Source organism: Hippichthys cyanospilos, chromosome 20 (assembly GCF_059441005.1).
Source record: "Hippichthys cyanospilos isolate Australia breed blue-spotted pipefish chromosome 20, RoL_Hcya_1.0, whole genome shotgun sequence".
Classification (NCBI taxonomy): domain Eukaryota; kingdom Metazoa; phylum Chordata; class Actinopteri; order Syngnathiformes; family Syngnathidae; genus Hippichthys; species Hippichthys cyanospilos.
This window is the reverse complement of record NC_142388.1, coordinates 13259242-13275331: the sequence shown is the minus strand read 5'-3', so window position 1 is coordinate 13275331 and position 16090 is coordinate 13259242. Positions and strand designations below refer to the sequence as shown.

At 37.4% G+C, this 16090-nt stretch overlaps 1 protein-coding gene across 5 annotated transcripts in view; it reads left to right on the top strand.

Annotated features, from left to right (window-relative positions):
* The window catches only part of cnih3 (cornichon family AMPA receptor auxiliary protein 3), a 95118-nt gene extending 84015 nt beyond the window's left edge, over positions 1-11103 (top strand). For 2 of the 5 annotated variants that reach the window (XM_088403795.1, XM_088403791.1), the window contains exons 5-7: positions 689-835; positions 1285-1341; positions 9748-11103. In XM_088403795.1, coding sequence (XP_088259921.1) covers positions 689-835; positions 1285-1312 — 175 coding nt within the window. In that variant the 3' untranslated portion in view covers positions 1313-1341; positions 9748-11103. The remainder of the gene's footprint in view (positions 1-688; positions 836-1284; positions 1342-9747) is intronic. The other 3 variants (XM_088403793.1, XM_088403794.1, XM_088403792.1) reach the window with 3 other exon arrangements.
* The last annotated feature ends 4987 nt before the right edge of the window (positions 11104-16090 follow it).

Sequence of the window (16090 nt, the reverse complement as noted above, 5' to 3'; positions counted from 1 at the left end):
TGAAGTTTCAATGCTCTATTTTTTTGACACATCTTCGGACCCATCCAAATTGGAATGGAGGTCATCGGTGATTATTTGCTGATTATCCTAATTGGGATGTTCTTTACCCAAGTGACGACTGTTGTGACGCTGTCGTCCTGTCGGTTCTACTCCTCCTGTTGTTTATTTGACATGTTCCGCATTGGCACCTTTTGTCAATGTTGCTTTTAGTTATTAGGTCCTTGTTGTGTATGATTTCTATTGTACACTGATTCCGACCGCGTGTTACGTGTTCTTTGTGTTATTAAATTCTTTGAATGGGGACAGATGCAGGTATAGAATTGGTCTGATTTGAGTTTTGTGGTTATAAGTCGACCTCCCTAATATGGGGGCTGAAAATGAGAAAATAAAACTTGGTTTGTACTCAGAGAAATGTAGATTAATATGAATAATATGATGTGTCTTAATTGGGAAGCCTTGATATATGTAACCACTAAAGTCAGGGATCGACTTATACTCTGTTTTTTGTAAAATTCACACAAATTGCAAAAAAAAAACGGGGGTGGACTCATACTTGAGATTGACTTGTACTTGAAAAAATACAGTAGTTACCAGCATCTCACATTTACTTTCATCCCTCAACCATCACTCCACGATGCCGAGGTGCCGAACAGGTCAACTACCCGTGGTCTTTCTTTGCCCTCTGCGGTAGGTACTTCCATTCCCCAACGGATACCAAGGAGTTGATCTACGACCCGGCATCAGTTATGAACGGCGACACACTCAAATTCTGCCTAAAGGAGGCCTGGTGCAAGCTGTCCTTCTTTGTCATGTCCTTCTTCTACTATCTCTACTGGTGAGCATACAGTGTGGGGGTGGGGTGTATGTGTATCACAGGTCAAACAGTCGATTAAAGCAGCTGCAGGTAATATACAGTGCCAGGATAAAAACAGAGCTAGACCAAGGTTACATCACACACCTCCCGTTTATTCCAACATTTCAAGGTCTGAAGATGTGGTATGAGTGCAACTCACTGAATAAAGTAACCATTTCTCTAGCAATCACATGCAAGGTCAGGTCTGCTAAAATAGTTTGCGTATAATATCTAGTCTTCTTGTCGCTAATGCATGTGATGTTGAGAGAAGTTGATTCTTTACTTCATTGACAAGCACTTGAGGAAGTTACATTTTTGCTGATTCAATCATGTTTATTGAAATGTGTTGCTCTTGTCAAATTGTTGTCCTTTTCTGATGCTGCTGATAATAATCACTACGGATCTTGTTCCATGGCATGTGGGGGCTGCAGTGTGTGGAACCTGGAAATATCCCTCTAATAGGTCTTACAAATGGGAACACTTAAAAGGTACCATCCTTACATTTTTAACCTTATATCAATTAATTTATTCATTGTGTTTAATGGCTATTCAGTTGTGTTACTCACTTATGCTTGTAATTGTTTTAAATATTTCAATAAATACTTTGACTAGAAAATATATTCACTGGTCACAGCATTAGGTACATCATATAGTTGATAAGAGAAAAGGTATGTGTTTAATTAAAAGTATTTATGGATATTTTTTTGTATGTCATGTGCAGGGGTGCACTTTTTTTTTTTCATGGGTTACTCACTTGAGTACCAAGACATAGTTTTGGTATGCACACTTTCATTAAAAAAAGGTCCGACTCAACATCTTCTCAGCATTAGCATTACCAGTGCACCGTCTGTGTGCACTCAGCCAGCCTGCGTTCTCGAAAAGTTTCATAATGTTCGTTCAGGACTTAATCTGATTAGTCTTAAAAGGTAACCAGGAGGTAAACTATCTACTTTATACATTCACAAGAATGCTAGCCCAGACAGCCAGTCCAAGCTGCTTCAGTAAACAAACAAATATCCTCAGTATGGGAAAACATAAGACGTGTGTGCTTAGCTTCGTGAAAAGCAAAGAGAAAACTATTACATAGGGAATCCGTTGTTTCTACAGTTTGTCTCACCACCTAGCAAGAGGGCGATTAGCTATTGAATCTTGATTAGCTTATGATTAGCTTAACTTGTCAAAGAAAGGCTGACTGAAAATTTCAACCTTCTATTAAACGCACCAGTGTTGTCTGCTAGCTGAGGAATTGAGCAGTAAATCTTGCACCACATTTAAGTGTGCTGCAAATCACGGCGCATCTTAGTGCCTTTTTTTCAGGGGAAAAATGTGCAGCTCAGGCTCGGTTGTTGTTATGGGAGAAAATTAGGTTGTGTTGTTCGTTCCTGTTATGCCCCGAGGCCATAGACAGGGGACACTTCTGACATTTCTTTCGCATATCTGTACCTGCATACCAGTTATGTGCATCCCTGGTAATGTGGCGACATATCAGAGTAGGTGTTAACATGTCCAAATTGAATTTTGAAAAAAAGTGTTCTTTTTTTTTTTTTTTTAATTGGTTCTCAATTTGTTGTGCTAGTGTACCTACAGTTGTGACCAGTTAGTGGATGTGTGTGGCTTCTAGTTGTACAGTACTTATGTGAGTTTTACAGAACCATGTAAGAGTATAGCTATTTGTGCCGAATATATTTTGATTTTTTTTTTTTTTTTGTATTTCCTTTGCTCCTTTATGTGTCTGAGAAGATTGTACTTTAAATGAAAGTTGGGGGTATTTAAAGAAAAGAAAATGTCATGGCAGTGTTCAAATCCCCAATGATGTAACCATTTCTTGACTAACACTGCTAATGACTACTTTTTCAAAATTGTTTTCTTTAGAGCTTAATTATAATATTTTACCGTAGCTTGTAAATTGTGGCATATTCTCCCTCAAAATGAATGCAATATTTTCTAGGCTGCAGATGTAATGGTTTATTTTCCACAGTGATTTTAGTGACAAGAAAAGTTACACTCTTGAATTTTTTTTGACTCCCGGGACTGCTCTTCATGCATGTTCAAGTAATGGAATTACTTCATTTGGTTATAGTCATATATTGCATTATTTATTGATTTATTATTGGGGACAGGGGGGGTCCCTCAAAAGATGTGAATTTATTGCTTTGAGTTTCTTATGTCCTTGGAAAAACATATTTATTCAGCCACAATGAATTAAAATTGAGCTGTATAGTTTGGGGAAGATATTTGTTGGCTTGCTTTAAACTTTCACCTTAACTTGAACTGCTTGGCTTATGTTTGACATTCTGTCCTCCATCTCATACTGTATGTGATGTTGACCTGGTGAGGATTTTTTTTTTCCCGCAAACCATCAGAAAATTAGCAACACAATTAACACCGTGACCACAAATGTCAAATCAATTCAGTTTAGTTTTTTTTTTTTTTTTATTCAAAATTATTCAAAATTCAAATTCGAATATCAAATCAAATGAGTAAGAAAAGATGACTGAAGCCCTAAGTGAATCAGGCCTGAATCCTGCAACTTCAAAACTCGCTCTTGTACCTGCAACTGTCCCCACTCATAATCGGGCTGCAGTAATCAATTCAGAGGTTCATTTTCACAGGTCTGACAAATAAAATTCCAGAAACTCTCACAGGCTCACAGTAAATTATACGTGCAATTTAATCATCAGTTTAAAAGGTGAAAGGGAAATGCAGTGAGGTCATAAAAGTGTCAACTAGCAGCGATATGTACTGTATAGAGTACAAATTCTGTACAATACTGTCTTGGATTAAGTGGCAAAAGGGAGTTTACGGTTGTTTAAAATCAGCTCACCTCAAAAAAGCAGTTTGTCAGCAGAGGCAGAAAATACAGGTCCAGAAAACAAAAACCATGCCAGACTTTTGCTTAAGCTACAGGGGTTTTACTCAATCAAAGGGTAAAAGAGTTCCTTTATTATATTTTTTCATTTTGAAACACCTGAGGCTTAAAACAAACTGTAGCAAGGTTTTTGCTTTCTGGATGTGGAATTGTCCCCTTATATTGGCAGAAACTGAAAGCTGTTTCATTCCGCTCCCCATTAAAATGTAAATGATACTAAATCCATGCTGTGTATTAACAAAAGAGTACTTTTAGCAACCGATCGAACATATGTAGACAAACATAGCGTAAAATATTCCAAAGCCTCTACAAATAATGACTTTAACTAATCCTGTACCAATGATCTGAGAGATAATTTGAGATGTCTCAATGAGAGTACAACAGTATATTCATGTCTGTCTTATATTGACCCCAGCTGGTAAAGGCGGCAGTGATTTACCCTTTAATACATTCTGTTTAAAGGGGAAGTCAACTCAAAAACTTTCTTTACAGAAATATGTTCTATTAAGCAGCACCATAGTCTAAACACAGTATTATGATTAAAATTGCTTTTGTGGAATATGAATTACCGTATTTTCTGCACTATAAGGCGCACCTAAAAGCCTTATTTTTTTTAAAAAAGCTGATGGTGCGCCTTATCAGGTGCGCCTTATTTATAGATAGGTGTTGAGATTGGGATTTGTAGATGGGGAATGAAGTGATAAAGTAAGCTTTACCTGTTTTTTTGTGTGTTTACAGTTGAACAAGGGTGGTCATATTGACATTGAGTTATTATGCTATTGAGAGTTTAGAGTTATTATTTGAGTATTACTATATTGTGATTGAAAAAGTTTTAAAATATGTCATTAATTGTAATCCGGTGCGCCTTATATATGGAAAAAGTTTTAAAATATGTAATTAATTTAGGATGCACCTTATAATCCGGTGCGCCTTATAGTGCGGAAAATACAGTACTATATTTCTCAGCGTACAAGTTGTTTTTTTTTCCTCATTTGCAACCCCCATATTAGGACGGATAACCGCAAGACTCAAACAGACCAATTTTTTTCCACATATCAGTGTTTAAAAAACATTAATTCAAATACGAAATATCATGTACAAGGCTTAAAAAGATTATATATACCTCTAATTCAATAGAGCATTCATTCATTTTAGAGCGTTTGCACAGAACCTCGCAAAAAATGCACTTTTTGTCAAGTGTCATCTAGTTGCCCCTTTGTCGCTGGCATACTTTGACCTATTAAGAAAAGGAAAACGTGGCTTGAGTTGTCTCCAATCCTTAGACGTGTGTTTGAACAAGCTGGCATGGATGTTGGCAGGTGGGGGAGAAACAGCAGAGGGCAATGTTCCATACTCTGATCACACAGTTGTCACTTGGGTTAAGAACATCCCAAGTAAGATGATCAGCAAATAATCTCCAAAAACCTCCATTTCAAACAAATTGGAAGGGTCTCATGATGACTACCTATTGAGGAGTAACGAAGATTGTGCAAATAATGAGCAGGAAGGAGAGGATGTCTGTTAACCACCATTCGGCGTGTCAGATACCTGAACTCTACCAACTATGATGTCATTTTCAGTGGACAGCAAGTGGCAAAATCCCTGAAGTGAACAAAAAAGTGTGAATTGAAGCGACTTAATTAGTATTTTTTGAGCACATTATTAATTAAAACTGTTTTTAGATCAGTGGAAACACATTAAACAAATTACAGAGAGAATGTTTTTGTCTTTGTCATTACAATACATAAAGTTTATTTCATTTCGTTTAGTTCATTTCTATTCATTTCAATAAGCATTAAAATAAATCATGCCCTTTTTAAAAAATATTTTTAAAACTATATGTGAAATCTCAGCGGGTAATATTTGTGCAAAAATAAATATGTAGCGGATTTTGACAGACCAGAACAAAACGAGAAAAGTTTTTCATTTTTTTCATCATTTTACCTTTGTTTAATCAATGTGGTGGGTTACTTAGTTTCTTATTGCTTTGAAGTCACAAAATGTATTCATAAATGTTGTTGTTAGTGCTATCGCAGTGGCATGCCCCATGGTCACAGTTGACTGATCCGATCCATAGTGTGGCGAACCACTAAATCACTTGGTCACTATTTTAAATGGCTGTTTTTTCAGTTAAGACCTAACTTAAATTAATTTTCTAACTTATGTCTTTAAAATGAAAAGACACTTTAATTGTACAGAAGGAGAACATTGAAGGTTTGTTGCATTGCCTCATGCAAAAACAAAACAAAACTAACAGATAAGCATCTTAACCCATCATGTTACTTCTTTTTCCTCCAATGTGTTGTTTCTGTCACAAGAATGTATTGCTTTTCACTTACTTAAGCACTTTCCCTTCCCTGCTTTCTTTCTGGCTTGACTTACCTGAACAGTTTTATATGTTATGCATGCATGTTGTTGGATGCTGTTCCAATTTGTTTTTTAAATCTTGACATTTATAGGATTAATATTGTTAATACACTTACTCTTCTCCCTGCCATAAAAATTTGAGCTTTATGTATTTGACACACACACACGCGAATTAACTTTGGCTCATTTATTTGACAGATGTGTAAAGCTAATGGGACATGAAATGAGCGACATCTGTCACTTGATTGTGCGGCACTTGATCTAACATGATGTAACCGTATTTATTACGTTATAGTTTAGCTTACCTACCAGGTACTCTGTTAAGCATATTTTTAAACAGTATTGGACGTTTATTTCTAATCACTAACAACCATAAACATAATGAGAATTTACTACTGCAATACAGTGTTATCTATTCACTACACCCTAAAACTCTGAAACCAATATTTTTCTTTGGATTGTCAGTGTATTAAACAGTTGCATTGAAGATCAAAATTGTATAATTTTATTTATATTTAATAAAATGTCTATATTTTCTTAGTCCATGATGATAAATAAAATGCCACAAAAAAAACATAAACCCATCCCAAACTGAAGATGCATACAAACAAGCAAAACATTACCATAAATATTATTTAAAGTCTTATAAAAATTTAATGTTTCCGATAAGGGTTTTATTTTCAAACTACCACTTTTTCCGTGTACAAGTCAACTATTTTTCCCTCCAATTTGGGTGAATTTTACTAAAGTGTGAGTATTGGTTTACCCCTGACTTTGGTGGTTACACATATCCGGGCTGTGTTTCTCCCCCCCGCCTGCTGACATCCGTGCGTGCCATGCCACTCCTCTAGCTATTTCCTTTTCGTAATGGGTCAAAGTCTGCTGGAAAACTTATTCAGATTGAGAGAGTTAAGTCACGCTTGATGAAAGTGCATTTTTTTTCTATGTTCTGTATGTAATTGCTCTAAAACTGATGCGGACGACTGTAGATTAAATTAGAGGTATATATAAATATTTTAAGCCTTGTAAATGACATGACATTATTATTTTGCATTCAAATTAATGTTATTAAATTGCAGATATGTGGACAGAATTGGTCTGGTTTTGAGTTATTTGGGTAAAAGTCGACCCGCCTCAACTATGTGGGTGGAAAATTAGGAAAAACATTGACTTGTACACAGAGAAATATGGAAAATCACTGAAGCTAAAATCTGTTTACTTGTTCAAAACCTGCTTCGTGGTCTAATCAACAATCAATAAAAAAACATCTGAGAATTACCACAAGTAAGCTTGCTTTTGAATTCCAGTCTTACTTGATTGGATTGAATTTAATTCATTCTATTTCATGTACACGGGCCTATTTCATATATACAGTTTCCAGATTTTGTGCGTCACAGATAACATGTCCATGACATTACAAATGCACTACACATAGTGCACAAAGACTTCGGACTGAGCACTGATGGAATGATGACGATGATCTGTTGTTTAGTCCTTGTTTGATGATTTTGCTAGCCAAAGTAGATGTGCGCTGCTATCCTCGCTGTCCATCATCAGTCACACATGTATGAGTGAACTTCCGTGAAAATTAACAGGACACCAAAAATGAGGATGACTCATTAGTCAGCTCTTTGCCCTTTGCTGATCTGTTCTTGTCAATTCACAGCTCATGAAGACAAGTGTTAAATCCACAATCTGTGACTTCTGTCAAGTCACTTTATTAGATACTGATTCAAGGGACAAACATTGAACATTGTCAGTGCCTTACATGCTTCCTATGTTATTATTTGGCTTTTCAACTGCAACTTTTATGAATTATGGCAAAATGGACATTGTGAAATATTTTGTTTCTTCATTTGAAGTTAAGACAAATTCTTCAAATATTATATGTATTTTGGTTATGATATATATATATATATATATATATATATATATATATATATATATATATATATATATATATTGAAGAATTTGTCGTGGGTCATCAAGTCCAGCAAGGCATTATCTGCTGGCTGAACATAACCTGAAATTATTATCATAGCTATAATAAACTCTAATAATTATAATAACGATAATGAAAGTCAATTTCATTTTAAATGTATTTTTACCAAATATAGATTTTTTTTTTTTTAATGATGAAATTACTCCCCATATTCTGTTCTTTTCGTGTCTTATCCATTTGGTTTTGCTCCTTCTGTGATGTAGTTTTAAGTTGGAGTTTTTAGCCAATTAGAATTCAGCTAACTTGTGTCGCCAGGCTGTATGTAATCTGCTTGCTCCCTGAGCCGCTAGGGCATTCACTTCAACTGTTGCGGGCTTCTGTGCAAGCGCATATGGATGGATATGTGAGCAGCCCGTATGCTTAATAGACTGCTGCGATTGCCAATCGAATCATAAGCTCGCCATCTAAAGTTGTCACGTTGAACTCAATGCAGGAAGGCGGTGCAATGATCAACAAGCAAGCTATGCGGTATGGGGTTTGGCTGATTGCGCTACCAGGGGCTCTAACCCTTTTGTTTGCTAAGAGTCAATTTGGTGTTTGGAGCTACGAAAACCAAATTGGATTTGCAAACTTCAATTGTTTAACCAAGGCAGCAAGGAGACACGTGCTATGGTGTACATGTATATTTTATTCAAATATATATATATATATATATATATATATATATATATATATATATATTAAAAGTTGGTATCAAAATAATAAAGTGAGTGCTACTTATATATAATATACATTTTTAGAATTGAATAACATCATAAATAAAAAATATAGTAAGGATTCATTCACGTTTGAGTGTCACGAGAGCTTGTTAGGGCCATATTCCATTGTGAGGGTAGCCTAGCCTTGCTTAGCCTTCTTTGTATTTCTTGATTATCTCCAACTTAATTTCCAAATAAATCATCATCTTGGGAGCCATGGTTTGAATTAAGCACTAAAATCTACAATGAATATGTTTTGGTAAGCACTCACAAGTGACCAAAGCTTTAAGGTTCCGCCATTTTGAAAACTGTAACACCGACCAATAGCAGATCAGCATCTTAGTGCTTCTGTGACGACGACCAACAGCAGACCAGTAACTTAGGGAGTTGTGACTCCGACCAATAGCAGACGAGCATTTTAGTGAGCGTAAGAGGTCACGCGTGTATAGCCGTATGAGCGCAGAGCGACAGAGACTCACGCAAGCACATAAGCATGCCCGAGGAGGAATTTTTGTCGTAACGCAAATAAAAAGGTGTAAAGAGGGGATAAAGATACGCCGCGGTTGACAACGTATGGTGAAAAAAACGCAAGTCAGGGATGTCATAAACTGGTGGTCCACTGTGTATGTACATATATATATATATATATATATATATAGGGGGCGGGTACAGATGAACCTACGTGAAGTGGATTTGCAATCAAATAGAATTAGAAAAAGTTTTCTCTCTCCTCGGGAGGGGGGGCTTGTCAAAATATAATTGAAAGGCACGCATTTATCTGCAGTGCTGTGCTTAAGTATGTGGATTTCAATCTATGTTGGAAAAATTACACACATACAATACACTCACATCTTCTCATTCGTGCAGTTATAGTGTAGTATATATCATAAGCGCATCACAGTTGTGCCATCAAAAAGCTGTCCGCTCACTTTCTATTGTCTTTTTTCTTGTGTTTCAGTATGGTCTACTCCCTGGTTACCTCATAACTGACGTATCAACAACAGCAAAGACAAAAGCCTTTTGGATACACAAACTGCCATTTTAAAGAGAGTGCTTTCTGCAAGTATGCACCTTTGCTGCTTCCCTCCTTTCCACTCAAATTTACAAGGACATATTGATGCTCTGCTACAAAAACTACCATTTACGATTTGATTTGCCATAGCAAGTTGATGTGAAATCTCTCTCTCACACACAGACAGGCACATAAACACACTCACAATATACAGAACAGCTTCCTCTGGACTGGCACAGTAAGTTTTTAATTGTCTAGTAGCAGTGACGGTAGCACACAGGATGAAAAGCACAGTAGCATTTGCACAGTTCGTCTCAGGCACAGCAGTACTGCCCGATCCAGCATCCAGCAACTCAGCGACAGTGTGTCAGAAACGGAGGACGCGTTGGACGAACTGGATCACACTGCTAAAAGGGGAAAACACTCGGGAGAGTTAACAAGAACAGCACATACATACATTATGACTTAGTGTGGTGGGCATTTTGATGTACTTTTTGTCAAAAGGCATTTCCAATGGAAACGTGGAGCTACTGTATACAGCAAATGCCTTGTTCATGTTGTTTTAGTGTTGTTCTAGAAGAAACTTTTCGACATCTCCCGACTCAAAAGCATGAAACTTGATGGAAGTCTCATTTACACACACATTTGCACAAATGGTGTACTTAACCTTGCACAACGTTTGCGATATTTGTCAGTGTGTTCATTATGATGTATCAGGCACACCGATGAAGGTCTTCCAGTATGTAAAATTTTAAACAGGGAAGTGACTGTATGTGATAATTTTCTATTTCTATTTAAATAAGGGACCAAAATGCTCTGGGTAATAATTGAGTATGTCTAGTGTGAGATTTTATTACATCCGTGTTTAGCAAAGCGAATATTTCTTCCATTGTTAAGAATGAAGTGCAAATGGACATTATTGATAGAATAAGGCATTCATTCTAAATCAAATAAAAGCAACTGTAGCAGCTGATGTAGGCCTCACCTTCACTGACACAGAGTGCACCACCTTTGCTTGCTGAAACACATGATTTCCTTAAACTAAAATATAACTTATTACGTCACATAGCAAATATGTAATTTTATCAGTGCAGAGCAAGCGTTAACCAAATATAATCCGCATCCTCTATGTGTCCAAGTCCAATCCACCTCCTGCTCCCATTCTCACCATCAACATGGAGTAGATTGAAAGTCCTGCATTTTTTTTTCCTCACTGTATTTTATCCTGTTCCAATTCTTGCATTTTCTATCCTGGCTGTGTATGTGAATTTAGATATTGTTTATGAAATAAACTTTTAAAATGAAAAAGATGTATTATTTTTGGTATTAATTGTGCATTGACATAAAAATGGCCTTTGTAAAATGCTTTGTTTTGAAAGTATATGTGTAGTCTTTGGTGATAGACCATGTGAAGAAAAAAAAAAATCTCAGTAATACTTTTGTTTTTTGAGTGAGGGTGTTTTTAGGACTGTCATAATTAAAGCATTCATTTCATAGATTAACTATAATTTTGTAAAGCATTAAAATATTTACCTCAGTTACCTTAGTTCTATATACTGTAATTCCCCAAACATTTTACTTTAAATTTAAAAAATTGAGCAGCATCCGTGTTTTACCAAGTTTATGATTCCATGTACATGACAGCAATTAATGAACGAGTCAAATGGAATACCCTTTCGTGTTCTCAAATCAGCACACTCTTAACTGAATCATCTTTAGACGTCATAACTTTAATATAATTCTCTCCGTTTTAGTAATGTTCCTGCGTGTGAACAAAGGTGGCCTCGGACGGTGGTTCAGTCTGCCCTCTTCTTTTATTGAAAATAATACTGTAACAGGCACTTGCTGCTCACAGCCAACTGATGTCCCCCTTTAGCTCTTCCCGTTATGGTAATTATGGAAAGTATGAATACGGCTGATATAAAAATGTACATCTGTGCGTCAAAACTCTGTTTATATAGCTAGCTGACAGATCAATCTTCCTCAAATTTTAAGTTACCATTTATAGGCTGCACCCATAATTTTGGCCTTCATTTTTTTTTTTTTTTTTTTTTGGGGGGGGGTCATATTTGCAAAACTACGGTACTTCCTGTCGAAATTGAATCTTGACGAAGTTTGCAACCAAACTTTGAGGAGTCACCAGCACAAAGACAGACAAATCAGGATGTTGGACAGCAGGCGTGCCCAAATATTTTTGCCCCGAGATCTACTTTTCCAGCAGCCCACCTCCCGCGATTCTTTGTAAGAAGCTATTGTTGATATCCTAATAATGTAAATAGGTAAATAATATCCTAAAAGGTAAATACACCAAAATCTATCAAATGATTGAAATGATTCAAATGATGAATTCCTCCTTCACGGTTATATATATTTGGGGGCGGCATGGCTTAGTGGTAGAGTGGTCGTCTCCCAGCCGAAAGGCCGTGGGTTCGACCCCCCGACCATCAAGACCATGTCTAAGTGTCCTTGAGCAAGACACTGAACCCCCAGTTGCTCCTGATGCTGCGTCATCAGTAGGTAAATGACTAGTTAGTGTAAAGCGCTTTGAGTACCTAAGGTAGAAAAGCGCTATATAAGTGAAAGTCCATTTACCATCCATTTACCATATCACCAAACAATGTTTCAGTGATCTTAGAGTTTCGTAAACAAATTTTAGTATAAACCATTAATGAAAATACACATCTGAGCTGTGTTATGTGTTCAAATTTGTCCATCTGCAGTGAGATCTACAGAGTCTAACTCGTTCAGCTTTACTTAGGCCTTCAGCAGTCATCGCTTCTCCTTTCAGACAGGAAAATGACCCAGGAGGCATACACAAATTTCTCAGGCAGTAATTAAAACTGTGGCGGGCACTAGGCCCATGTCTCTCACCATCTCTTGGTCGCAATTTTTGAAGGCGCTGTTCCACCTGCGAGGAATCACCGTAGACGCCCCACATGGTCGTGGCGTCCCTCAAGCAGCCTACTACAGTACACGCCAGGTAATATAATAGGCTGGTACCAGGTCAGCCTGTCAGTCTGTTTTTAGGCTTAAGCCAACCTTCCACTGGATGAGCATAATGATTTACATTTAGAATGGCAAATGTTTCCAGTTATGTTGGTGGGAGTAATATAAAAGCAGTGATGGAAAGTAACGAAGTAAAAATACTTGGTTACGGTACTTAAGTAAATTTTGCCTATACTTTGTACTTGTAAAAGTATTTTTTTCCTGACAACTTTTTACTTCTACTCCCTACATTTAAAACACAAATACTGTATCGCACTTGCTACATTTTAAAAAAATGCCTCGTTACTTTTTCTTTTTTTTATAATTTTTAACAATTCACAATAAAAGGCATTGTTAATTTTCTTTCACTACTATGTAAATCGTGTTTGACCAATCAGCCTGGCTGCCGCTAAATTTAATATAATGCAGGGACGTCCCACAACTGTAAGCGCCACATAACGTGGAGAACATACAGTAGATGATATCAGTAGGTAGCCTTTTCCAGAAGCTAGCGTTGAATAAAACACGGACATATAAGCCGAATAAGCTCATGCTCAAGAGGCTAAAGCCCGCACCCATTCACCCTCACCCATGGCCTTCAAGGATTTCTTCGCCTTCATTGGGGAAGCCAAAACGTCATGGGATGGTTGCCTTCAAGAACTCTCCGTCAAATTTCAGAAAGCACGATAAGGTAAGTTAGCTTAATGCCACGTTATAACTTTGGTTATTCGCTAGCCAACTTGGATATGTTCACAACGGGGCTAATGTTAGTCATTTGATTTGCGCAGCGCAGCTGGGAGTAAGAGTGGTTAACACGTCCGTCTCACAGTTCAGAGTCCCGAGTTCAAATCCAGCTCACGCTGACCTGTGCGGATTTTGCATGTTCTCCCTGACTCTGTGTGGGTTCTCTCCGACTTATTTCCAAATTCCAAAAACATGCATGGCAGGTGTATTGTACACTCTGAATTGTCCATATGTGTGATTGGGTGCATGAATGGTTGTTCGTCATTGTGCCCTATGATTAGCTGGCAACCAGTTTAGCGTGTCCCCTACCTATAGCCAGTAGACAGTTGGGATAGGCACCAGCAAGACAGCGACCCTAGTGAGGATAAGTGGTTACAGATAATTGGTGGATGGTTGATGTGCTTTAAATGTGACAATGCACATAATTAAGGTAACAGTCTGGATGTGCCACTCTATGCTCATGCCACTTTGAGCACTGCTGTAAAATTGCATTAAGAACGAATGGTACTATTTCAAAAATTGACTAATAGATGGGCCTATGAGTATAATTCTATTCTAGTTAAAATAATCCAGGTCTCATCCAGAACACAGATGTGTGACGTCTAAATAGCAAATGCATCTAATGCTGCTAACTTTATAGTGAAGTACATTATGTCAAGTAATGCATCCATCCATGCATTATACCATTATGCATGCTTGCTGGTGCCTATCCCAGCAGTCTTCGGGCAGTAGGCGGGGGACACTCTGGACTGGTTGCCAGTCACTCGTAGGGCACAGAGTGACAAAATACCATTCACGCACCCAATCACACTTAAAGACAATTTAGACCAGGGATGTAAAATAATCCTGGTCTCATCCAGAAGACAGAAGTATGAGGTGTAAATAAAAAATGCATCTAATGCTGCTAACTTTATAGTAAAGTACAGTACAACAAGTAATGCATCCATCCATGTATTATAGCATTATACTTGTATCACATCACAGAAGACAATAGAATAGAGAAAATTAGAACAGAATGCTTTATCATTTTACAGCAGGTACACAACCAAATTGGGAGCAGTGCTCCGATTGGTGCATATTAAATAAATATGAACATAAATTGAAGAGAATATAATCAAGGGCTCACAGGAGCGCCATCAAAATTGATATTTTCAGCGTGTTCTTGTTTTAATGTTGTTCAGAGCATTAATAGATCAGGGAAGAAGGCTAACTCTGAGTCTTCTATCCAGCTTTTATGAGCACTGTGGGATGCCATCTTTGTGTGTGAATGTGCGTACACTTGCAGCAGTTTCCCACGATTGAAACAGATGATTGCGGATAATACTTGAAGGAAGATTAGCTAATGCAGCCAACCAAGAAAACAGATTTGCCTCCACGTGTGCGTGTGAGCAGGTGTGCAAGTGTGCGTCCAACCTATGGTCGACACAGAGTGACAGATTGGTGACAACCTGTCTTACGAGTCTGCTCTCCATACTGATTCCACGCATATCATCATAATTACACCAGGCAGGTACTGCTTACCTTCTGACCCCTCATCTTGGGCACGTGAACGTGTGTGTGTGTGCATGAATTTAGATTTCAAGTCCCCGCCTCCTGCATTAGCCCCCTCTCTCATTGCCTTCTCTTATTCCAGATGTCTTTGCAAGCATCAAGCCTTCGTCTTAAAGCTGCGAAATGACACTGAGCTCTTGTCCCGCGGCTCTGGCACACCATGCTCTGCTTTCTGGAACCTCAAGTCTCTCTGTAGAACTCGTCTGTTGCCTCAGCTTTTCACAGCATGGGAGCCCATTTTAATCTTCCTCCGCATAGAACTGAAGCCCACTCATACATATTGATACTTGCAGTGAAAAAAGGGGACAGTGAAAACAGACTTTGAATGCCATCCTGAAATACAAATTATAAATGATGAATCAAGTTGCTTGCAGTGCGCCGGTTTCCCCAGTACTCAAACGTTGCATAAGCATGAGGGAAACCACAAAATTAAATGCTCAACAGCTCTGAGTTGATTTGTGTTTCTTAGACACATCTAAGCATTCAGTTACTAGCTGATCGGAAAGCTGGACATGTTGTTGAGATTCCGATCTGCAGTTGTATAATTTGCCATAAACTTTCATGATGAACTAAAATAAAATAACTTTCAAAGGAAAATAAAAAATAAATGTTCTTATCAAGTCAGAAAACGGTATTGCTCTGTGTACAAGTCAATATTTTTTGTGAAATAATGTCATTTACAAAGCTTAAAATGATTGCTTATACCTTTAATTCAACGTGGTATGTATCCGTTTTAGAGCATTTACACAAAAAATGCACTTTCATTAAGCATCACCTACCGGTAATTGCCTCTTTGTTGTCAACAATGATGCTGTGTAGATTATTTTTTAGTGGATTTTGATGCATTATCAAAAGGAAAAGATGGCTTGACTTAAGGATATCCGTGAGTTAAATGGGAGGAGCTATTTGGCGTTATATTAACGCTAAGTCAAAAAAATAAAGCATTAAAACTTCAAATCATTTATTGTTGCAACGTTAGTTTGAGCATGCGTCTTTGTGCTTGCCTCTC